The sequence below is a fragment of the Rhineura floridana genome, chromosome 1 (assembly GCF_030035675.1).
Source record: "Rhineura floridana isolate rRhiFlo1 chromosome 1, rRhiFlo1.hap2, whole genome shotgun sequence".
NCBI lineage: Eukaryota > Metazoa > Chordata > Lepidosauria > Squamata > Rhineuridae > Rhineura > Rhineura floridana.
In genome coordinates, this window is record NC_084480.1 from 310,983,721 (window position 1) to 311,010,079 (window position 26,359).

At 40.9% G+C, this 26,359-nt stretch overlaps 1 protein-coding gene across 1 annotated transcript; it reads right to left on the bottom strand.

The window, feature by feature from the left end:
- Window positions 1-1,427: 1,427 nt before the first annotated feature.
- On the bottom strand, window positions 1,428-24,628 carry LOC133377587 (solute carrier family 2, facilitated glucose transporter member 5-like). Its single transcript, XM_061611923.1, has 9 exons — window positions 24,556-24,628; window positions 21,627-21,779; window positions 21,409-21,534; window positions 14,331-14,521; window positions 8,162-8,272; window positions 5,983-6,084; window positions 4,916-4,991; window positions 3,405-3,532; window positions 1,428-1,601 (listed from the first exon to the last, which is right to left on the bottom strand). The coding sequence occupies exons 1-9, from the start codon at window positions 24,626-24,628 to the stop codon at window positions 1,428-1,430; spliced, it is 1,134 nt and encodes a 377-aa protein (XP_061467907.1).
- Between the last annotated feature and the right edge of the window lie 1,731 nt (window positions 24,629-26,359).

Consider the following 26,359-nt stretch of genomic DNA (forward strand, 5'->3'; position numbering starts at 1 on the left):
CTCTGTTACAGTACAATTCAAAATCGAGTCCAACCTTATATTTATCTCATAACTGTATCTTTTGTAATTTGTTGTTTTAGTTATTTTGAGTAACCATCTGAACATGTTACTTGTGTGTAGGACAATCCTGGAAACAACAGGAATGCAGTGCTTACATCACTCCACCCTACCCCCAGTCTCATATTCTCCTACCGGCTCCACACCCTTCTGTCCACACATTTAGCATAGATCTCTGCATATGTGTCTACGCAGTTGGGACCCTCATCTCTTTTACAATGTTTATCTGTGAGCAGCTGCTGACATGTAGATACAGGACCATTGACCGTGCTGGCTTGGGCTGATGGGAATTAAGTCCAATAACTTCTGGGAGACAACATACTTTCACACCCCTGAGGTAAAATATTGATTTATTGCATACATTTATATCCCACCTTTCCTCCAAAGAGCTCAAGGTGGTGTATATGGATCTCCCTTCCCATTTTATCCTCACAACAATCCTGTGAAGTAGGTTAGGTGACGGTATGAGTCACTCATATAGTATGTAAGGATGGGAAGATCAGTCAATTTCGGTTCTCTCAGCTTCCCATTTTTCCAATCTTAAATTCGGTTATCCACATTTCTGCAGGAATTTCTGATTAATTTTTTTCAAAAAAAAATTTCCTCATGAAAATTCTCCAGCATTTTATTAAGAATTCCTTGTAATAAACACATTTTGGTAGGCAGTTTGAACTAATGTACACATTTCTGCAAGCCATTCCTCGTCATATAATGTGTTTCTGCATGCTGCTTTCATTCCTATGTTCATTTTTATGCACACCTTCCCCTAACATATGCATTTTTGTGACCTGTATCACAAAATTTGGATAAGTGTAAATTTCAAAGGATGGCTGTGTTTCAGTTCCTATGTTGTTTTGGAAAGTGCAGATTTGATAAATTTGGCTTGAAATGCAAACTGAATTGAAATTCTCACCCATCCCTAAAAGTATGTCATATGTCCTCAATATTAGTTCATATTAACTCTCCCTATGTCTTTTCAGGACTCCAGTCAGACTTACAAACCTTTATTTCCTAAGCTGCTATTGCTACATATCACTAATAGATAAAAGAAGCCACTGAGCTGCAGCCTATTCCAAAATATCAATCACACAATATTCACAAACAGCTACTAAGTCCTGAAAGGGTGTCAGCTGGTGAGGTGTATGCCTGTTACTTTCTTCAAATCTACCCATTTTCACATAAAATCCTGAGCACTGGAGAAAGGGATTGCATCTGCAGATCAGGAGTATCTGCTCCTGCTGTTATCATCATTGTCATTTATTATCCCTATGGCAGTTGAAGGAACACAGAAAAAGATCTCTTGGAATAATTTCTTTTGTTTAAAAAAACCCTATTTAATAAAGAAACTGCATAGGATGCTTCCCAAGTTTCTACTTGTCTGTCTGTTCCTTTATGTCAATCTTCTTGCCATTGTGGATTCCCATGAGTCTCCTGATATCAAGAAAGGTCTTGTTTTTGGTTTCTGGAATGAACTTGAAAACATAAATAAAGATGGCTATAAGCACAGGACAGAAAATGGTGAAGCTGTAGGCGCCAAGATTTCTCTAGGAATGGAAAGAAAAAGGAGGAGAAAGAGACAGATGTGAGCACAATATATCAGTCTTATTTATTTATCTATCTGTCTATCATACACACATATTCTTATGGGCTTTCACCCACCCCAAAGGAGCTATCTCCAAGATACCATTAGGCACACTGAAATATTTGCCTCAAGTGGCAGCAGAGCCAGCAAAAGGGGGATACAGGAGGTACTGATGTACTGGTCCCCACAGATTAGACTCTTAGCTTTTTTTTTTAAGCCTATAGCCCACCCAGAAAAGAAGTTACAAAGCACAGTTTGTAGGCACTCTTCTGCATGATTTCTGTGAGATGAGCCAGTCTGACTGCTCCCACCTTTCAGTGTTTCTAGCCAATGAGTGTATTTAGAGGTATGACTGACAAGTGAGTTCTTTGGAGACTAGGTGATAGGAACTCTGTGGTCCTCAAGTACTGGTGTACTTTTTTGCTCCTGGAATCTTTGTATTTTGCCCTTCCTTGTTTTCCCCAACATCCAGGATACATTTTTTTGGTGGTGGGTTTGTCTGAGATCAGGAATGCCCTAAAATATGTTTTGTGTTTAACAAGGCTTGGTTACTCCCAGGTGAGTGCACAGGATTACAACCTAGGCTTTGGTATAGGGTCAGCAATGGGGCAAAGCAGGGTTCTTATGCTTTTAACAGCAGTGTGGCAGGCAGAAATGTTAATAACCATAGACCAATGAGATTTTATTTCTAGATCTTATGTAAGAATATTAAAAAGTGATCACTTTAAAGTTCTTACTTTTTCATTTATTAATAAAGCTTATATCCTACCCTTTCACCCAAAGGAGAGAGTAGCATAGTAGCACATGACTACTCAGAAGTAATTGCCATTGGATTCAGTGACACTCCCAGATAAGTATGCATAGGGTTACAATCTTAAATAGAAGTGCAACATTTCATGACAGCAATTAAACATACTTGTAAGCTAAAACTGCTCAGAAATATCCATCTATAAAGAAGTCTTGGATATTAATTACAGTATCCATCATTCCAAAGAAAAGGAACAATACAATGAGCCTTAGTAAAACAAGCTTCAATCCTAGGCATGTCTACTCCAAGATAAGACCCACTGAATTCAATGGGACTTACTTCCAGGTAAGGGGGTTAGGACTGCAGCCTCAATCACTTCCACATTTATTCAGAAGTATGTCCCACTGTGTTTAATGTGGCTTACTCCATGGTAAGAGGCTGAAAAGTGATATATATAGAGCAGGATCCTGGAATTTGGGGGTACAACATCACCTTCATCAGTAGTATTCAGTGTCTGCTGTCTAGCTGTTAAAGGCACAAGGACCCAGCTGGGAAAAGCTGCAAATCTTACATGTGCCACATCATATTCTCTATGGCTGCTTCCCTGGGAACTAGAGCAACTTGCCCAAGGCAAGTTGTGTTTCATGGACACCTGAGCATTTGAACCCCAAGCCTACCCACTAAATAGGGAAGCTGTGACCATACAGACATTGTTGGATTTCATCTCCCACAAGTCCCAGTAATAGATGATGGATATTGCAGGGAGCCATGCACTGTCCATGCACTGAACCACATTGGAAAATATGTAAATCTCTGAGGTGATTTAACATCCAGTTTTAACAGAACACACTGACTGGATTTGGGGGAGGGGGGAGGGAGTGATGGAAAATAAATCACTTTAAGGATATGGCTTCATTGGTGGTTTGTGGGGGAGAATGATGGTGGGGTAAAGGGTGGAGCTTAGTTCACTGACACAAACTGACACTCTCCATCAAACTGACATTCCAAATCACTTACCTCTACATAAAGGACTATCACTCCTACAAGGAAGTTTGTGAGCCACTTCATAACTCCTGCAATCACAAAGGCTGAAGATCGTGATGACTGAAGGAACAGCTCCGCTACAAGTACAGATGGAAGTGAACCTTGGTGGACAGAAAGGATTCAAGGTATTGAATACCTTTTTTATTTTCTCACAAATTTATCCTATTTTTATTTGATTCAATTTATGAATCTCTTCCCATAAAATACCTTGAAGTGATTTCACCGTAAAAACATCAACAATAAAAACAATTAAAGACAATTCCATATGTTGAAACAACTAAAAATATTTCTATATGTAAAAACAATTTAAAAAGCATCTAAAAATAATTTCAAAATCAATACAGATATAGACTGGGATAAAGATCACTTAAAAGGCTTGTTGAAAAGTGAAAGGTCTTCAATTGGTACCAAAAAGACAACAGAGACAGTGGCTGTCTGATGAGTAATGGGAGGTGATTATAAAGGAAAGATTCCTACATTATTTGGAACAGACCACCTAAAAAGATGGTATCTGCAGGAGGCTCTCTCCCTCCCTTATAGTACAGTGACTGATTTGGTATATAAGGAGATAAAAATTCTTTTAGGTATCCTTGTCCCAAGCTGTATAGGCCTTTGGACACGAGAACCAACACCTTGAACGTAGCTTGGCAGCTAATTGGAGACCAGTGCAATTATTTGAGCAACAGCATTACATTCTGGTGATAGTCTGCCCGAGTGAGCAGTTCAGATGCTGCAGCAACTCAACTTTATGATTTCCTTGCTCCCAAACCCAGTGCAGGCCCTCACAGCCAGCTCCAAGACAAAGGAGTTTCCAACTGACTGAGATGGAAGGCTTACGAAGCAGAGCAACTCTTCTCTGTCCCCACTCCCTGCAGCCAGTACTGATGCTGCACCAGAGCTTGGAAAAGTTACTTTTTTGAACTACAACTCCCATCAGCCCAATCCAGTGGCCATGCTGGCTGGGGCTGAGGGGAGTTGTAGTTCAAAAAAGTAACTTTTCCAAGCTCTGTGCTGCACCATGCATCTCAGTGGGCACAATTGGGTCAGATCAACTCCTCCCAGCTCAGCCACCCGGGTCTCAGTATACATGCCAGATCAGCAACCTCATCACCAATCTAATCATGAATGGCCGAGGTCTTATTATGTACCAATCGGGTGTTACAACACCAGGAATCCAGCCATGGGGAGACTGTGAGTTCAAAGGAAGGCATAAATAGCCATGCCCTCACCTTCAATGATGACTTAACACCTCCTAATGGCTGTGTCTCTTTTTATCAATGATCACTGAAATTGGGGAAGAATCACCCATTCATATCCAGAAGTTGGAAAAGTTATTTTTTTGAACTACAACTCCCATCAGCCCAATCCAGTGGCCATGCTGGCTGGGGCTGATTGGAGTTGTAGTTCAAAAAAGTAACTTTTCCAAGCTCTGTTGATATCTTTCACATCATCTACAGAGCTCAGTACATCATCTGAACACTTACCTGGCCCAATGGCATGTCCAAACATGAATATGTTTATAAAAATTAAGGTGAAATACACAATCTCTGGGATGGCGGTCTGTTGGAGAAAGTAGAATATATTTCAGTTTAGGGATGTACTAGAATTCTGTCCAATTCGGATGTGGTACTGAATTTTCCATTAATTCCCTTATTGTCTATCGTTGCGGATTGGATTTTTATATAATGATTTTCCATGGCTATTTTCAAAAATGGATTTTTAAAAACAAATAAAATCCACCTCTAAAATATCAATATTAAGATAGATAATTTTATCACTATTTCCTTCCATTCATCAACTTTTCCTTTCAAAATAATTATTTAATAGTAATATTTTTGGGGAGGAAAAAGCCGGATTGGTAAAAGCAGTGGATAAAGAACAAACTTGAATAAATACCAGCCTGGTAGGTTAACAAAATGTTTTTGAAGCAGCACTGGCCAACGGATCCTATCACTGTTTCAGTTATGTATTTCTGATATTGCCAAGTTCCCTTTATCTAGTTCAGGGGTAGATAATGTAGTGCCCTCCAGATGCTGCCTGAGTTGGAGGCCAAGAGCAATTGGAGGGTAACTCTATTGGCTACACTTCATCTTTAAAATTGCCATCTCTCATTCCATAGAACTGCTGGCCCATATTCCACAGATTGCAGCAGGTGGTACACAGCACAAAGAGCTGAGCCCCTGTGAGATCTCTCAGTTTGGAATGCAGTGTCCATGTAACTTTCACAGGAAAAATCTGCAGGTAGGAACTATGTTCTTTCTAATTCATTCCCTTGAAGCTTTCGTACAAAATCCAACTGAATGTTATAATCCAAAGTAACTTTACTCTCATGTCTCCTTCTACAGCATACTAATCAGCCCTGCATTCAGTGCAAATTATTTCTGTTCATATACATTTTTTTTTAAAAAAAAGAAATTTTTGTTGAGTCTACAGCCAACTGTCCCATCAGCTTTGGGGGTGTTACAAGGTACAGATTAAAGGGGGAGGAGGAACAGGGCCAAAGGACAGACCATTCAGTGATTATCAACTCTAAATGCCACCAATCACAAACCTCTATTCCTAGGGTCATGTTTAGCAGAACACTGATGATGCAGCAGATCCCAAAGCCAGTGACAAGAAGAATCCTGTGCCCCTTAGAATCAGCGAAATACACCTAAAGAATATAAAGAGAAGGAAGACAGATACTGGAATTTCTTTCTTTCTTTCTTAAATTTACATCCTGCCCTTCTTCTCAGTAGGAGGCCAGGGCGGCAAACAAAAGCACTAGTTAGCTTACTAGCACAAGCTTGTTCGCTTATGCCTCTTCTGGTATAGCTGGTGGAAAGCATTATTAAAGATAAAATTACCAAGAACTATCAGCTTGGCTTCTCTAAGTTTAAGTACTGCGTAATAAACTTTTTAGAGAAAGTATAAATGAAGAGTAAGAGAAGTGAAATCACACGAGAATGCCATTCAGTGTTGGCTTTATGTTGGGGCTGAATAACAAGGGAAATTGGAGTGACTCAGGGGTCCAGAACTGCATTGTAAAAGCCTTGTGTTGCTCTGCAGTTGTTTTTCTGTGTGTTTTTGCATAGATACCTCTATATTTTCTTATATCTCTATTTTTATCTAGGCCTATGGGCATAACAGCCTGCTGGATCAGGCCAGTGGCCCACTTAGTCCAGCATCCTGTTCTCACAGTGGCCAACCAGATGCCTGTAGGAAACCCACAAGCAGGACCTGAGCACTCTCCCTTCCTGCAGTTACCAGAAACTGGTATTAAGAAGCATACTGCCTTTACAGAAAATGATGCTGTCCAAAAAGTTAAAAGCTTATGCTTTTATAAAATCCTAAATTGCTTTGTTTTAACAAAAAACACTCAGAGTTGTTCAGAACTCTGCAGGCAGTGTTATAGACTGCCTTAAGTTATATGGCATGCATCAGATGTCTGTGTCCCGCAGACATCTGAAAAGGCGCATTGGAGAACACAAACAAATCCTGTAATGCCTACTGTTCCAAACTTTAATATATATACAAGCAAGAGTACACACTACTCAGCCACTTCTTAATTAAGGTAAGAAAAATCAAGAAACAAATGCCCCCTTTAAGGGAATTTGATGGGCTTCATTCACTATGGAGAGGCTCCTGTGCCAGTAAATTTCACACACTTTGTCAATATGATATACAACTACAGATACAAGGAAACTTTTGGAGCCCATGTACACACTGTAGAAACTTTGATTTAGGAGGAATCCACATATAAACAACAGTGTAGTGAGTGTTTGCTATATTCAGAGAGCCAAGGATCTTAAATAAAATGGATGAATGCAATCCTGACTTGCAATGGAATCCAGTATATTTCTACTCCAAAGTAAGTGCCACTGAGTGCAAGTGGGCTTGCCACCAGATAGCTATATACAGCAGAGCTTGGAAAAGTTACTTTTTTGAACTACAACTCTCATCAGCCCAATCCAGTGCCCATGCTGGCTGGAGCTGATGGGAGTTGTAGTTCAAAAAAGTAACTTTTCCAAGCTCTGCTATACAGTAGGTTTAGCTAACACAGTACCCTCCAGATGTTGTTAGATTCCAACTCCCATCAGACCTAGCCAGCACAGTCAAGGATGATGGGAGTTGTAATTCAACAACATCTGGAGAACCCTTTGTTGGCTACCCTTGATGTGTGGGTTTGGAGCCTTTCAGACACATATCTACCACAACCTTAATCTGGTTTAACACTCATTCACTTTCCCAAAGGAACTTTGGGAATTGTACTTCTATGGTAGTAGGGCAGAGGTATCTTTCACAGTTAGTCTAAATTGGAAATTCAATTGTCTAGAGACAGGACTTTTTATGTTATCACACACCTACATATTCACCTCTGGGGTAAAAACGAGAGCTCCCCTAATTGATCAGCGGGGGTAAAATCAGACTTTAATCTGGCAGATCAAAGGGAGACCTTGCTCGTTCTAACTCAAATTTTATTACATGTAAAGAAAAAAATATTAAACAAATTTGCAAATTGATTTTTCATGCCCCTTCAAACAGTTTCCAAGACAAATCAGAATATGTAAATTTATAGGCTTCTGTTGCAAAGAATACTCAGAGAACCCTGGTAAAACTACAATTTCCACAGTTTTTGAAAGGGGGCACCTAAATTAGCAAAACAAAACAGTTATAAAAAGTTACAGGAAATATCTGCCATTTGAAGAATTAACCAAAGAAGGTAAGAGAGAAAGGTGAAAGAGGCTTACCCCTAATATACTTGAGAAGCAGTAAAAAACAGTTGTGCCTATCAAAGCAAAATGGATTTCATTTTCCCCCAGCATCATACTCATGAAGATTTTCTCCTTATAAAGGTATGCCTGAAATCAGACCAACACAACCAAAAGTCTTAGCTGTATAGTGATGACCCACAGTTTTAGGAACGGAAGAATTCTGTGTGGGCTTCCCTTAGACATTTGCTTGATAATTGTAAAAACAGCTGTTGTAGCACAGTGGGGAAGAGAGCCTGGCTGGGAGTCCAGAGTCTGTGAGTTCAAATCCCCATTCATGTCTCCTGGGTGTCAAGGGCCAGCTAAAGATCACCCCCACAGTGATTCCCTCAAGGGTTACATGCCCTGCCACCTGTGCAGCTGTGGGCAAGCTACATAGTCCCAAGGAGCCCGGTTGCCCCCCAGCTGGCAGTTGCAGACAAGGAAGGGGCTGGCTTGCGCAGCTGTGGCAAGCTGAGCAGGCCCTAGCCAACTGGGGAGGACTAGCCTCAGAGGGAGGCAATGGTAAACCCCCTCTGAATACCACTTACCATGAAATCCCTATTCATAGGGTTGCCATAAGTCGGGATCGACTTGAAGGCAGTCCATTTCCATTTCTTTGGCATTTGTGAGAAACAGGATGCTCTGCTAAATATATCATTGATCTGTTTCATCAGGGCTCTTTTAGTGTTTTAATGATCTGTACTGAACCTTGGGTATCAGTTGCCCTTAATCTATGGGATGTTTACTTTAATTGTCTTAATTCTTATGTGCTCCAAAGCTGCCATTTTTCTTATTTTGATTTCCAAGCTGGGCTTAATTTTAGTGACTCACCAAGGAAGGAAATGTTAAGAAATGGAGCACTTATTAGCCTGTCTTCTCCCTCCATTTCCAGAATTTTCCTCAGTCTCCTGGACATTAAACAATCTTGAAATGAAAATTCATGTCTACTAACAACTTGTTTACATATTAGAGGTGGGAAGTTGAAGGTGAAGAGAGCTATTCCCCAGAAATGGGAGTTGTAATAGTTTAAAGTTATTAGTCTCTGCTAATGTAAGAAATTCTTGACTTGGAGGTCTTCCCTTGCAGAATCAGGGCTTAATGAGATTTGCCATCAGGTATTGTCTGATCTACATCTTCCCCTGCCCTGCCCCCACACCTGAGCTTGGAAAAGTTACTTTTTTGAACTACAACTTGTTGGCTATTAAACCGAGAAAGCAGAGGTTAAATTTCCACAAGTGAGCTACGTGACTTAGAAGCGAAAGTTGGCAGAGCTCGAGCCATCTTCAAGGACACGTTGCTAAGCAACCTAGGCTCGGGCAGCTGGCCTTATCTATATAGAGGGCCAGCAGACACTTGTGAGTGTGGGGGTCAAGGAGTTTGTACAGAGAGAGCTTGTGATATATTGTCAGTAAAGTGACTCTTAAAACTTTTTGCTTGTCCGGCTCATTGCTTCAACTGGCATCTAGCCTGTCACTATACTGTTCTGCATCCTGGGCATCTGCTTGCGCCAGATACAACATCCAACAAGTGGTAGCAGATGATGGTTACCTGGTGCTGATGGTTACCTGGTGCTGATGGTTACCTGGTGCTGAGGATTACCTGGTGCTGAGGATTGCAGAAAAGCGGCAGAGAAAAGCCAGAACTGCAGACCAGCGAGTAAAACAGCGAAGAGACGGCAAAACTGAAAGCTGAGCTGAAAGCTGTGAGAGAGCCGTGGGAATAACTGACTGAAGGACGGAGGTGAGAAGCTCTAATTACAAAGGCGGTGAACTGTGAAAAGTGAAAGTATGTCTGTTACGTTATCGGCCGGGATTCCCTTGGAAAGGCTGACAGGGAAAAATTATGGCACTTGGAAACAGAGAATGCAGGCTTTTCTAGTGAAAGAAGACCTGTGGAAAGCTATCGCAGAAGACCCACCCGCCGGGGTGCCTATTCCAGCAGATTGGAGAAGGCTGGATGAGAGGGCAAAGGTGTTAATTGTTCTTGCTATTGATGATTCTCAATTACTGCACGTGCGTGATGCAACAATGGCAAAGGAAACCTGGGAAACTTTAAGAAATATTCATGTGAAAAAGACTGCCAGTTCTAAAATATATCTTGGCAGAAGATTGTATCAGATGCGCTTATCTGGAGATACAACCATGTCAGAGCATTTGTTGGAAATAAACAGACTGTTTACTGAGTTGTCAGAACGTGAAATTGAACATTCTCAAATGCAAAAAGTGTATATCACATTAGCTTCACTAGATTCAAGTTATGATAGTCTGGTGAGCTCTTTGGAAGCAATGGACGATGCAAATCTCAATATGGATTATATAGAAGGCAAACTTTTACAAGAATTCCAAAGGAGGCAGGAAATGGCAAAGCAGGAAAAGACTGAGTCTAAACACAACGTGGAAAAGCGGAACAACAAAGCTGCACAAGAGAGACTGTATGGACAAAAGGCATGTTATTTTTGTGGTTCCAGGCAACATCTACAAAGGAATTGTGAAGCAAGAAGAAGAGGAAGAGGAAGAAAACCATGTGTACAGGTGATCTATGCTAGTAAGAATAAGCAATGTATTAACAATGAGCAGGGAAATAACTGTAAAGATTTATGGGCAATTGACAGTGGGGCAACAAATAGTATAATCAAAGATAAATCTATGTTTCATACATTTTGTGACGTAGAGGATCATGTAATAATGGCTGATGGATCTAAGAAACAGATCAAAAGTAGGGGTACAGTGAAATTAGCAGGTTTCAATACCATTATGACAGATGTGCTATTTGTTCCTGATATCGAATGTAACATTATGGCTGTGTCGAAACTCAATGAAATGGGGTTCACAGTAATGTTCAAAAGGGGTTCAGTGCATGTGATGAGAGGAGAAAAAATATTCATGAAAGGAATAGTGAGGAACTCATTGTTCTTCTTACACGTGAAACAAACAAATCATGTACTCATGTGTGCTAATAAGAAACCCCATAATAATTGTGTTCATTTATGGCACAGAAAACTAGGCCATATAGGATATGAAAATGTGGTGAAAACAACAGAGAACAGTAATGATGCGACATTGAGAAACTGTGAAAAATATGTAGACTGCCACGTGTGTAAACAAACTAGGGCAGTTGTGGCTGCAAAGAACAAAGAAGCCATGCCCAGTACAAATGCACCTTATCAATTAATACACGTGGACTTAGTGGGGCCATTTCAACCTACTCAGGGGGGTGCAAGATATTTCCTGACAATAGTTGATGATTTTTCAAAATTCTGCACTGTTTATTTACTAAAAGCTAAAAGTGAAGCTGCAGAGAAACTGAAAAGATTTATTACAAAAATTGAAGTGCAGTTTGGTGTCAAAATACAGAGAATAAGATCAGATCAAGGAGGAGAGTTCTTAGGACACTCTTTTACTGAATACTTGGATAAAAGAGGAATAAAACAGGAGTTAACAGCCCCTTATAGTCCTCATCAGAACGGGTTAGCTGAACGCTGGAACAGGTTGCTTCAGGACTCAATAAGATCAATGCTATGTGACTCCTCTTTAACACAAGGTTTCTGGGGAGAGTGTGTTCTGTATTCAGCTTACATTCAAAACAGAATATTCCATAAGGCCACTGGAATGTCTCCTTATCAGAAATTGTATGACAGAAAACCCAGATTAAACCATTTGATTAGGTTTGGAGCAGAATGCTGGGTACATGTTCCCAAAAATAAAAGGACAGGGAAGCTGCAAAGGAGAGCAGACAAAGGGTACATGCTGGGATTTGAAAACACGTATTACAGAATATGGCTGCCAAAACAAAGGTCTGTAGTGTTAAGCAGAAGCGTGCAAGCAATAGAGCAGGATTGGGAAGAGAAAACATATGTGAAGTTGGGAAACACTGAAGGTAGTAATGAACAAGAACAGGCAGACACAGTACCAATAAAACAAGAAGAAACAGGCAGCAGTAGTGAATCAAGTTCTAGCTCTGAGAGAGAAACAGAGGAATCGCCTGACACAGACACAGACACTAATGCAGAAATACAACCACGCAGATCAGAGAGAACAACAAAAGGTATTCCACCTGTTAGATTTAAAATAAATTCCATTAAACATATAGACTTCAGTAACTGGAAAAAGTGGGATGATGGAAATCATGAAGAGTAATGAAATATAATGAAAATGATGCTGAGATTGCAATGGAGTAACTGTATTACAAATGAAAGTGATGTAAACTGAAATAAAAGGAAATGTATCAGAAGAATAAAACCAAATGATGTAAATGTAATGACATGTAAAATGTAACACATGTAAATGGAAGAGAAATGTAACTGGCTGAATGTGGAAATTTAAGGTGGGGGATTGTTGGCTATTAAACCGAGAAAGCAGAGGTTAAATTTCCACAAGTGAGTTACGTGACTTAGAAGCGAAAGTTGGCAGAGCTCGAGCCATCTTCAAGGACACGTTGCTAAGCAACCTAGGCTCGGGCAGCTGGCCTTATGTATATAGAGGGCCAGCAGACACTTGTGAGTGTGGGGGTCGAGGAGTTTGTACAGAGAGAGCTTGTGATATATTGTCAGTAAAGTGACTCTTAAAACTTATTGCTTGTCCGGCTCGTTGCTTCAACTGGCATCTAGCCTGTCACTATACTGTTCTGCATCCTGGGCATCTGTTTGCGCCAGATACAACATCCAACACAACTCCCATCAGCCCCAGCCAGCATGGCCACTGGATTGGGCTGATGGGAGTTGTAGTTCAAAAAAGTAACTTTTCCAAGCTCTGCGCCCACACCAGTAAATTCGAGTAAAAGCAATATGTGACATGGAATCATCCTTCAAGCAGCGAAAAAGATTTGGAGCAGGGAAATGCTGAGCACAATGATGTCATGTCAAAGAATGGACAGATCAATCTATTTCCAGTCCATGCTAATTTCACATATATTTGTTCACAAGTCTATTCTGCCCCATTTCTGCAAACAAAAAGTTTCCACATGAACATTAATATGTCATTGCACATTTAAATACCTGGTAAGTTTTTTGAGATCAGAAATATATCACAACATTTTGAGAAGGGTGAAATCTAAAGGGTCATTGTGTTCCAGTCCACACACATGTGCTTTGATTTAATTACATTGGTATTTTTAAAATTTGTTGTAAGATGAAGATGAATTTGGCCTTGACACACATTTCAACTGGGGCTTTAGTAATTTATCTGAATTTAAAACGGGTTGGTAATGAACTTGTTCACTGTTTCATTTGCAAGGAAAAGAAGTCACTATTACAAACATAGGAATATTCCTTATACAGAGTCAGGATATTGGTCCATTTAGCTCAATATTACGTACACTGACTGGCAGCAGCTCTCAAGGGTTTAGGAGAAGGGGTCTTTACCAGCTATAGCTGTAAATGCTGAGGATTAAACCTGGGACCTTTCCCATCCAATGGATGTGCTCTATCACTTACCTGAAATGGAAATGGACTGTCTTCAAGTTGATTCCAACTTATAGCGACCCTATGAATAGGGTTTTCATGGTAAGCGGCATTCAGAAATGGTTTACCACTGCCTTTCTCTGAGTCTGAGAGGCAGTGACTGGCTTAAGGTCATCCAGTGAGCTTCATGGCTGTGTGGGGATTCGAATCCTGGTCTCCCAGGTCGTAGTCCAACTCTCTAACCACTATGCCACACTTACCTAGGGTCCTGTAATTTGAGTTATAGTGTAAGACAATCCACATTTCAGAAATATTGACATTGTTTCTATGGCTATCCATGCATGGTGTCTCATTCTAGATCACCCTGATGAGCTCAGTGCTCTGTACTTGTGAAACCTTTGTCCCTAGGCAATGCCATCTTCCTGTAGAGTCTTACCATTCACTTGTGCAAGGATGGGGAACCTGTAGCCCTCCAGATGTTATTGGACAACAACTTCCATAATCCCTGACCATTGGCCAGGTTGGCTTGGGCCAATGCGAGTTGGAATCCCAATGCCATCTACAGGTCTATAGAGTTCCTCTCCCCATATTAGAGGGTCAAATATATCTGTCCCCAGAGAAGCTTCTGGACAACACAACAGCTCTCTGAGAGCAAAGAAATTGTCTTTCTTTAGACACAGTGATAACTGGTGTCATATCCTGTAAACAATGAGCTATCATTTTACCTGGCTGTACTTCCCTAACATTTTGAGATACTGCATTCCTTACCACACTAATGCCGTCGACCTGCTGTCCACCCATCAAGACAATTATGGTAATGACTTGCCACCGCAATTTTGGGGTCTTTAATAGTAGTTTAAGAGGAGTCATGTTCTTTTCTGCCTTCTCAACAAGGTCCTCTTGATGGAGCTCTTCAATCTCATCCTCCACATCACTCCTGTCTCTTAGCTTCTTCAGTGCTGGGTGGGAATAGAGGCAGAAAGGATTAGACTTCAAAAGAGAGAACATCTAAGAAAAAAAGATTTGTAAAAAGCAAGTGGGAAAGAGAAAGTCAAGAAAGGCAAATCTCTCCAGAATGCTTGGGAGTCATTCAATACCATAAGCATTGGCAGTTAGAATGTATACTGCAAAGCAGTAAAGATAGCACCAAGGTCAAGAAAATGCCACTGTGGTGAATGAACAGAATTAAAAATGGTATTCAAGGCAAAAAAAAAGCCTTATTTCAGAAAATGGAAGCCATGTCCAAATGACAAGAACAAAAATGAACAGAAAGTGTAACAAAAGAAAGGGAAGCAGATAATAAGGGATACATAAACTGAATTTGAGGAACATGTTACTAAATTACTAAAAAATATTACAAATAATATTAGATTGTGTGGGAAGGAGGGCATCACTCCAAGAAAGAGGAATGGGTTCATTCCTTGGAGGAAGAACTGATACCTTCTTTTGCCAAGGATACACCTTCATAATTAAATTTTAATTCACTTATTAGACACATAGATAGCTGATGAGTTGTCTGCCTAATTTGAAAGTTGTAGATGTTGGACATCATCTAGAAAACCTTATAGTTAGTGCTGAGGAGTCAGTACCAATGATATTGGTTTCTTTACTTGGAAACATGGGATTTGTGAATCAATGTAAGGGAGGATTGACTGTCCTCGAGTCTTCGCCCTCTTGCTAAATCCATACAGATGCTCAACTTGCTGTTTACCTTGAGTATTTGTCACTCTGGCTAAGACACTTTGTCAGCTGAGGCTTCCTTCATGCTTATATTGTGCAATCCCTGACACTAAATGCAGATATCAGGCATCTTTGCCTATTAGCCAATTAGATCTGAAGAGCCTCATTGAAAAACACACACAAGATGTTGTGATACAAGTACTGGGCTGCAGTAAATTCAAGAGAGTAGAAATTTTAAAATCCATATACGTTTAACCCCCTGGGAGTGAGGACTTTTGTAAGGAAGTGGAAAAATGGATGGTGATCAGTAACTGGGAATTAAGGTGAGGATGTTGGACAGAAGTCTGTTCAGAAAGTCCTATAAGTTCTGAAGTCTTGGGAACATCACTATGAAGGCCCTATTTCATGCAACGGTTGTTAAATAACTCTCCAAGTTGTCAGAATCTGAAACAGAGCCCGATTTGAAGATTGCCATGTGATGTTCCTTACTTTTGTATTATATTGTTTGATGTGTTGATATTCTAATATATATGGTAAGGAGTTTACATTAGAATGTTTAAGGTAATTGGTAAGTGTTGGGAGTGCAGAATGAATTAGTAGAATGCTGGAGTGTGCTGGCATGTGATTGGCTGAGTGATTGACAATGAGACATTTATATGTGAGTGGGTAACAGTTTGGCAGTTGGATTGTTGTAGGGTTTGGTTTGGAAGATATTGAATTGGGCTTAGATAGCGTAGGATCAATACTTGAGGATTCTCAAACAGTGAGAACAGACAAAAGACACATAAAATGAAAAAAAAAACCCTACACAAATGCAATGGAAACTATCAAGATTAATGTTAAAAATATGTTACTTCCTCAAAAAATAATACTAGATAGTTCGAAGAAGCAAAGAGCAACAAAAATATGAGATAAAAATATAGCAAATCTACCAAAAAGATAAAAACAATCAGCAATTCAGTTGACATGTAACATTAAATAGTGAAAAGCATTTGTACATCAGGAACACCAATTACATAGCCGGTGAGGGTTCCGATGGTCTGTTCTCCAGGAGAAAGTAAATCCAGGTAAGGCCAATGGTTCTCCCAGGAGAACAGCCCATCAGATGGGACGTACCAAAGCATCCAGAAATTTGAGGGAGGGTAGGCTTTCCAAGGTTGCCTTGCAGGAAAACAGCAACTCAGGATTGCATAATAACACATTGTAGTACTTGTCTGCCAAAAGCAGCTTCTGCAGAAGCAGAAGCATCTATCTTGTAATGCAATATAAAGGTGCTTGGAAACAACCAGGCAGCCACCCTGTAGATCTCCAGCAAAGGTGTGTTAACTGCAAAGGCCACCAAAGCAGCCACTGCCCTGGTAGAATGGGCTGTTAAATGAGAAGGGACAGGGAGGTATAAAGCCTCAGAAGCCAAGTTAATACAAGCCTTAAGCCAAAAAGCTAGCGTGGCGGAGACTCCTTTCCTCGGGGATCTTGGATGGAAAGACACAAAAATAGATTTGGTCTGTCTAAACCCTTTAGTATGCTGAATGTACGCTTTCAAGACTTGCAGTACATCTAGAGTGCCACACTTTCTCTTGCAGATGGACCAGATTGCGGCAAAAGGTAGGTAGAATTAGCTCCTGTTGATGATGATACACCTTTCACACAATGGCTGGGTGTACAGAGAATCACTGCCCCTATGGAAGACAGAGATGCTTGGCAATTAAGAGAAGATTTAATTCAGAAATTCTACATGCAGAGATGATTGCCACTAGAAAAAGAACCTTAAACAAAAGGACATGCAGGGATACTGTCCTCAAGGACTTGCTGGTGGACGTTGATGAACCTGCATAATTTTATGAAGATTCCAGTCAGAAAACGATGAACTACTGGTAGGCACGAGGCAGCCACCGCATGAAGGAAACTCTTGATGAGCAGATGAGAGCCCATGGGTCCAGATGAATGAAGAGACAAGATCAAGAAAACAGCCAAAACATGATGACATAAAGTGTTCACCTTAAGACCCATGATAAGGCCATTCTGGCAGAAGCTGAGGATGTGAGGAATCTTGGCCTAGGAAGGATATAAGTCCTTGCATGAACACCACTCTGCAAAAGCTTTCCATGTGAACCAATACAGCCATGTCATAAAAGGTCATCATGCTGGAAGCACATTGTTGATCACCTCTACAGAGAATCTGGAACATCTCAAGAAGCATCATTCAGGTGCCTTCAGTCAGCTTCAGCCATGCATGATCTGGATGAAGCACTGATCCCTCAGAGAAGAGATCCTGATGTGGAGGCAGCAGACATAGCACAGTAGTTGAGAGGCAGAGATGCTCTAATGACCAAGGGGCCCTCTCCACATGCAGCTTCTGCAGTGTTTGAGCAATTAGGGACACTGGGGGGAAAGCATAAAGAAGCCCTTCAGCCAATTCATTGAGAGAGTGTCTCTCACCTCCACCTATTCTATCTGGTACCTTTTGTAAAAACAATTAACCTGATGATTGTGGAAGGAAGTGAATAGATAATATCTTTCTGAAGTGCCACTGAAGTTGGGCAAAGACTGATTGATGTAATTTCCACTTTCCTGGTGCCTCTTGTTGTCTGCTCAGCTAATCCGCCGTTACATTCAGATAGCTGCTGAAGTACTTCACCTGCACCAACAAGAGATAGATCCACTGAAGATGGCCCACCACCAATGGAAGTGGAGCATCAACACTGTTGTTGATGCTGCTGGTGGCCTCCTCTGGAAGAGGTTGTGGAGTTGGTGAACTTCCCGGTTGAGAGTTGTTAGGAGATGCCTTATTCCGCTCACTGAGCTACAATCACTAAAATTCTCTGGGAACAGGGGCTGTCTGTTAAACCACCCTGGTCACAGAGCCCTTTAAGGGGAATAGAAGTCTCATGAAGGGCACCCTTCACAAACTACACTTCCTAAGATTCTTTGGGGGAAGCCATAATGGTTTCACGTGGCATACATTTATGCCATGGGTGTGGCGCCTTATTAGCTAAGCCAAACAGCTGTTAGTCTAGTTTTTAGAACATTGACAGATGGTTCTTACTAAGCATGCTTGCGCTTATCACAAACTCCAATGTAAATTTTCTTAAATTAATTAAAAATCAGCTATGTATTTTTTAAACTTTTAAACTACAGAAGATGTAGGTCAGAGTATGGGGCAAGGTCAGTAACAGGAATACAGGTACTCTGTGAACATGGTTGATTTTTGATTAATTTCAATAAATTATGACAGAAAAAAGTCCAACAAGGGTTTGGATTTTTTTACTCATTTGAAGTCTCAATTTTATCTGAGTGTTTTGTGTATCATCATGAAAGCTTAGAGGGTTGTTAAGCAAGTGTTTCTGAGTTGAGGACTATAGGTTTTGTAAGATTTTGTTTTGATATGAGCTTATGGAAAGCAGCAGAATAGTGTGGGGGTATTTTGAACTTAACATGGTGGAATGTGAAAAATCCATGCTGGCTAGAGCATACAGCCACTCTTGTGGCTGTATAATTTACTTTGCTTGTAGAAGCCATGTTTTCTTCTTCCAAGAGCCAAAAATGTGTCCTTTTGAAACAATGGGACATTGGAGATGCGCTTGCAAGCTTGTTTACTGCTTTGTCACATGACTTTGCCATGTGAGTGCAAACTTGTTTGCCCATGCAATGGTGGAAGGGGTAATTTGATTCATGTGCATTTTAGTTAGCTATCCTTGACCTTTCTTTCTGTGAAAAAAATGGGGTCTTTTTTTTATCCCAATCTGCTAATGGTGACTGGCTAAAATTTGTTAATATTGGTTGAATGGTAACAGGCTGAAATTTGGGGGTGTTGTAAGGCTGACAGTCTGTGATAATGACCTAGAAGGACTACATGTGTGTAAATTGCAGAATGAAAAGTATGCTTGAGTGAGGAATTGACCCGAAGAATCAGAATGATGGTTAAAAACAAAACATATTTAAAAACATATTAAAATATCTTTAAAAATCAAAGCATCTTCAAAACATTTTTAAAAAATCTTAAAAAAACAGTTCCAACATAGATGCAGTTTGGGATAAGGTCTCTACTTAAAAGGCTTGTTGAAGGAGGAAGGTCTTCAGTAGGTGCCAAAAAGACAACAGAAACAGCACCTGTTCAATATTTAAAGGGAGTGAATTCCAGAGGGCAGGTGACACAACACTAAAGGTCTGTGCGGGATGGACCTCCTGATAAGATGGAATCTGCAAGAGGCCTTCAACTGCAGAGAACAATGACCGACTAGGTATATAAAGGATATGATGATTTTTCAGGTATCCTGTTCCCAATCTGTAAAGGGTTTTTTCATCCAAAGCAGCACCTTGAACTTAGCCTGGTAGCTAATGGGCAGGGGGTGCAATACTTTCAGCAGCGGGGTGACAAGTTGGCTATGCCCTACCTGAATGGAAGTCACACTGCTGCATTTTGCACCAGGTGCAGCTTCTGAACCAACCTCAATGGCATATATTACATTGCAAAGTAGTCGTTCTAGATTTGGGGAGGCTAAGTTGATCAGTTACATTGAACCACACATTTTCAGGAAGTGCACTGAAAGTTCCTGTACAAGTGCCAGATAATGCATTCTGATAACGTAGCTGTATTATTATTTATTTATTGCATTTGTATACCGCCCCGTAGCCGAAGCTCTCTGGGCTGTTTACAATTAAAAACATTAAAAACAAATAAACAAATTTAAACACATTTTTTTTAATAAAAAGCAATTTAAAAACACATTCTAAAATGCCTGGGAGTAGTTAAGAAGAAATGAGCCTCCAGGATGGCATCCTTGAGCTGGGCCAGAGCCTCTGGGATAAGCTGAAAAAACTGAGGAACTGGAGGAAGAGGCCGGGAGGAGAGGATTTGGGATAACGAGAGTTACAGGGGAGAAGCCATGAAACTCACCCTCAGAAACATGTGGAAAGTCAAACAGGTGAATTAGCTCTGGTCTGGTGGTGATGCCAGTCCCTGATAGGGGTTCCTTAGCATGCTTCTTATCAGTTGAAGGGGGATGACAGTTGTCAGACAAGCCTTTGGAAAAACGTTCAGGTGTATCAATGTAAATTGCCCTCTTAGAAGAATGGGCGTCAACAGATCTGAGTTTCACCCAGTCGTGTATGCTAGATGTTTTGCACTGATCACCGTCAGACTGATGGGGGGTGAGAGGCAGCCTTACTTTATTTTTTTCTTTTAAAGTGCCTTTTTCAGTTGCTGAGCATAAGCTGACATCTGTGGTGGCAGTGGCAACAGACACTGAATCAGTGAACTTGGACAGTAGCCTCGGTAGTAGACACATTGGCGATTGCATGGACCGGGCCATCAGCTGTTGAAGGTGTGGCCACCATGACAGCTCAACTCACACACACAGGGGGCAAGGAGAAGGCCTAATAAAGTATTATTAATCTCCAGACAAAGTTGTAGTGAAGACAACGGGCTTGCCACTAGCTCTACAGACATGTCCTGGGCTCTATTTTGGTCCTTGAAACCAAAAGCCTGCTCTCAATCCAAGAGACTATTCAAGAGAAGCGAGAGGAAAAAAAGGTCTGGGAAAATGGAACAGTTTGTTTATTTAATTAATTTAACACACACAAGGATCTACATAAGGTTCAAGTCAGGAAAAAATGAGAAAGAAGTGGGGTGGGGGAGAATGGGATGTGAGGTAAAAATAGACACACACACACACACACAAAAATCAAGAGACAAATACTAGAGGGGAACCAAGGGACTCGCTAAAGACTAGAAAGTTGAAAATAAGGAGGTGGCACAGGAAGAATTATGTAAAAAAATGAGAGAGAAAAGTGAGGCTAAGCAAGAGTGAGCTGGAAAACAATCTTGAGCTGGACAAAGAGGCAGGAAATGGTCTGGGATCTAACAAGGCTAGCTACTTCCTCTGTCATTTCTTGCCTGGGGACGCTACATGACGGTATCATCCATCTGATGGGATGTTCTCCAGGGAGAATACTTTGTCGCTGGACACGTGTATTGTGCTCCTTCATGAGAAGGTGCAGCCTATGTTTGGATATTACTCTAATAAAGACTGAACTGCTTTCACAACCTGGTCTGGTTTCTGAGTCCAGTCCGGGACACGACAGTAACAAGCCAATGGTGGCTAAAATCTCACAACTATGCATGGTGCCCACACCAGAAATATCAGTACAATTCAGTTTATTTTACCTTGTCTTGCCCTTACTTCATCCTTCTTCTGAATGAATAAATACCTAGGACTTTCAGGAAAGAAGGGCAGTAGAAGGATCTGAAACACGGGCATTACCCATGTTAGGTTCAGCAGAACTGGGACACCTGTGCAAAAAGATAGAGTGATGATAATGAAAAGAAACAGTGATGGTCCATGTGATATGCCATAAGGCAAAGAATGAATTTCTCTGAATTACCTTTTTGGGTTCCAAAGACTTCTTGAAGACTAAGTATCTGACCCAACAGCACACCAATGATATAAAACACTAGGACCATCATGATAATGCCTCCCCTCAAGCTTTTAGGTGAGATCTCTCCAAGATATAGAGGGACAGCAATGAACAGCATTCCTGGTTAGATAAAAATTCAAAGAATAACACACAGTGTGCATGTGACATGATGTGCTGAAACATATGAACATATGGAATAAGACACTACTGGGTAATGCAGGTAATTTCTCATGACCCCAAGATGTTCCCTGTGGGGTTCTGCAAAATGCCATTCTGTCCTCCCTAATTTGGACATTTCTTTCATGTAGACTTGCCAAAACTTGAGCCTGAACATCTTCCATAAAGGATATTAAATCCTTTCCAAATAATTTCCAAATTATTCAAAATAATTGTGGAGAGCAGAAGAGGGGTAGCCACCTTCATGTCCTCCTGATAATATTGGACTACAACTCCTATAAAAAGAACCTGCTGAATCAGGCCAATGGCCAACTAGTCCAGCATCCTGTACACACAGTAGCCAACCAGATGCCTGTGGGAGGCCCATAAGCAGGACCTGAACACAAAGGCACTCTCTTCTCCTGCGGTTTCCAGCAAGTGATATTCAGAAGTATACTGCCTCTGATGGTGGAGGGAGAGCATAGCCATTGTGGCTAGTAGTCATCAATAGCCTTATTCTCCATGAATCTGTCTAATCCTATTTTATAGCCATCCAACTTGGTGGCCAACAGCCTCCTGTGGGAGTGAAATCCATAGTGTAACCATGCACTGCATAAAAAGGCTTTGTTTGACTGTCCTTAATCTTCTAACATTCAGCTTCTTTGGATGTCCACAAGTTCTAGTGTTATGAGAGAGGGAGAAAAGTTTTTTTCTATCCACTTTCTCCATGCCATGCATAGTTTTATACCATCATGTCACCTCTTACTTGCCTTTTCTCTAAAATAAAGAGCCCCAAATGCTGCAACCTTTCCTCGGAATTGCTCCAACCCCTTAATCATTTTGGTTGTCCTTTTCTGAACCTTTTCCAACTCTACAATACCTTTTATGAGGCAAGACAATCAGAACTGTACACAGTATTCCAAATCTGGCTGCACCATAGATTTGTATAATAGCATCATGATAGCAGCAGTTTTATTTTCAATTCCTTTTTAATGATTCCTAGCATGGAATTTGTCTTTTTCATATAAACTGCACAATGCATTGACATCTTCATCGAGCTATCTATGACAACTCCAAAGTTTTGCTCCTAGTCACTGCCAGTTCAGATCCCATGAGTGTATATGTGAAATTAAGATATTTTGCCCCAGCATGCATTGCTTTACTCTTGTTTACATTGAATTACATTTACCATTTTGTGGCCCATTCATTCATTAGTATCATCAGCATTTGGCCTCCTCTCTTCTCACCCCAAACTCTAGATCATTTATGAACAAGTTAAAAAGCACAGGCCCTATATAAAGACTTGTTACAGACAAAGCTGGCCTGGGTGGTGGAGACTGTAATCAAATATCATCCAGAGGGCACTATGTTGCCTTGCCCTGAGACAGAATAATTAGCATACTATTTACCCCATCCTAACTTCTTTGGATGGCACATGCTTGAAAGTATGTATCAAGCTCTTTGCTGAACACAGGAGCCGCTTTTCAATATATTTATTTCATGTGCCATTTCCCCCCAACTCAAGATCCTATAGAGTGGAATACCAGGTCTATCCCATTCCTATCCTGGAGGCCTAATCTGAGCCACAATTTGTGAGATGTGGATGTATATGAAAACCAGACTTGCTGACATTGCTTTACTTAGTACTTCAGAGGTAGGAAGAACCAAACCCCTTCTCAGTTTAAAAAAACAGATTGTTTTTTGTAACATGATCTACAATGTTGAAAACACCAAAATAATACTGTGTTCATGGCTCCTCTGTGCATATACTTGATTCTTTATATTGCAGCTCCCAATTTTCAGCTCAGTTGAATAGCATGAATTCAAGCCCAACTTCTGACTAGGGATGAGGGAGAATATTTGACAAAATCAAACCTGGTACCGGATCCTGACTGGATTTGCTAGTTCGCTATCCCTCTGTAGCAGCACTGATCTCTTGTGGTAGGTCGCGGCTGTAATTGGCACAGATTTTGCAGCTGCAACTGCAATTGGCAATTTTAAAAAAATCCTCCCCCTATTTTATGTATTTTTTTCATAATTAAGATGTTGTGTCAACCACAGGATTTCCATTTGTCCATTATATATTATGAAAGAAATTCGTTATCACAATGTCATGCAAAAAAAAAAAAAATTGGCTATATATGTCTTCAATGTTAATTGTCAAATAATCCTGCAATGTCATGTTTTTGAAACAAGATATCTCAGAGCATTCTGAATCTCTTGTGTGGGAAACATTACAATGATGCGACTAACCCATGCTACCCACCCCGCCACCGCAATGTTTTTCCCACCGCCAAAAAAGTATGTGGAACTCTGTGATTATTCATTCATGTCAGCGACCTAAAAATTATGCAATGTTTTTTCCGTCCGCCAAAAAACCATGTGGGCCACTGTGATCATTCATGTAAGCGACCTAAAAAGTACACAATGTTTTTCTCCGCCACCAAAAACTATGTGGAATGCTGTCATTTACATAAGCATTTGTGAAAACAATTATGTAATTTTTGCAACCCTGAAAAAAAACCCAGTGGATCGAATCACCCAGAAATGTGCACAGCAGATCGAATTGGCAAATGCCAAAGAGGAAACAAAAAAAGGATGGACTGGTAAAGCAACAACAGACTATTGAAATGCATGCGAATCGGCACCATGCAGCGAACCCCATCCCTACTTCTGAGTGGGCATCTTTATTTTTTGTAAAAAGAAAATGCAGGCCACTAAGTCCGTGACCCTGACTCACCTGTGCATATTCCATGGTAGAAGCGTGTCAAGAAGAAGTACCAATAGGAAATTATCCAAAGCGAGGCACACATCATGGAAGCAAAGATAATGAATGAAATGTTAACTATCACTGAGGCACCTTTCCTGAAAAAAATAGTGAAAAGTTGCAGTGGGGTAGGGAGATGCCAATGAACATATAATATCATCAAAAGAAAAGGGGAGGGGTGGAGCTATGGAACTGCAGTAAGGTCCTCAATTTTTTAATAGGCGATTTGTTCTATTTTTGCTAGTCTTGCGAAGGGACAAAGAACTACACAAGACACTGAAACTCTTACTCCAAAGCACAGTAAAGGAAAAATAGTAAAGGATGATGGATGATATTCCTGATAGGAATGACACCTCCTACTGGAAGGAACAGGCTGGGTCCACTGAAGCCTTTTGCCTCCTCTCCAGGGGGAGGAGTCATTCCTCTCGCTAGACCGACTTGAAGAGCAGACAGCTCCTCGACCCCATACCAACACTGCAATTTCAACTCTGGCGATAACTGAAATTTAACTGTTGAGAAACTGTACTGAACAGAAAGGGAGAAATCAACATGGAACAGAGAAGCACAGGAAAAAAGGGCTTAATCACACAAAAGTAGAACAGATGGCCCAAAAAACAATGGAGCCCCACATGTGGAGAACCCTAACCTTATGTGCAGCAATGGCAGGAACTGCGACCCAAACCCCTCAGGTTGCTAGCAGAGAAGTGGGCAGAGCGTCACCCAGCATCCACAGAAAACAGAAATTCACAGTAAAACAAATTTCCTTTTTTACCTGAGGATGATGGATGGCATTCCTGATAGGAACATAACAGAGCAGTCTCCAAGACTTGGGTCCTCACCACTTTATAGCTTTCTGAAGGACCTTCCTACCAAAGGCAGCAGCTGATGATGAGAATGCACCTAGATGGTAGCATCTCAAGACATTGTGAGGAGAAGCCCAAGTTGCCACTCTACAAATTTCCAGCACTAGAAAGCTGCCCTTAAACACATCCAAAGTCATGGCACCCCTAAGGACACAGGTTTTAATACTACATGGCAGATGCTGAACCACCTAGGAACTAGTGAGGAAGAGACCTTCCTCCCAGCAGAAGGGCTGGCAAAAGCCACAAACTGAGACTCAGTTCCCTGTCCCTGGTTCCCTGTAGATAAAAGCATAGTTTTCTTCTGACATCGAAAGTGTGCCACCTGAGCTCCTGTCAGCGTGAAAAGTTCTTACACAACGAAGGTAGTACCACCTCCTGGGACCAATGGAATATTATGTTGACCTTAGCTGTAGCAATACCACCTTATCAGGGTGCAAAACAGAGCCAATAACAACAACAACAAAACCTCACAAGGTTGTGGATTGGAAGACACAGCCTCCAACTCTTACACCCTTCCGGCTGATGTAATTGCTACCAGAAATACCATCTCAAGATCAAAAAAAAATATTACTGCACAAGTGGCCATTGGGCCAAATGGAGGTACCATTTGGAGGTACTTCCTCAGGACGGGGAGGAATCAATTTAAATTCCATGTGGGAAATGGGTGCACTCCCTGGAGAGAAACCAGGGACAAACATTTTACATAATGTTTGTAGATGGGATGTGTGGACAAACTGGTGAGAATACTGCTTAAAACAGCAGCCTGTATTTTAATTGTGCTGCAACTCACCCCCTTATTTACTCCCTCCTGGAGAAATAAAAGCCCTAAACACCCTTAACCTCTGAAACTGCTGGGTCAGCCCCAGAAGAGGGGCACCAGGAGAGAAAACGCCTCCAGGTGGACATCCTGTCGT

Coding starts and splice junctions, on each gene's coding strand:
- LOC133377587 (XM_061611923.1), bottom strand. CDS start 24,628: ATGTGTGCCTCGCTTTGGATAATTTCCTATTGGTACTTCTTCTTGACA. Junction 21,535..21,626: donor AGTCTTTGGAACCCAAAAAG/GTAATTCAGAGA, acceptor CTTTTTGCACAG/GTGTCCCAGTTCTGCTGAAC. Junction 14,522..21,408: donor TGAAGTAAGGGCAAGACAAG/GTAAAATAAACT, acceptor ATTCCCACCCAG/CACTGAAGAAGCTAAGAGAC.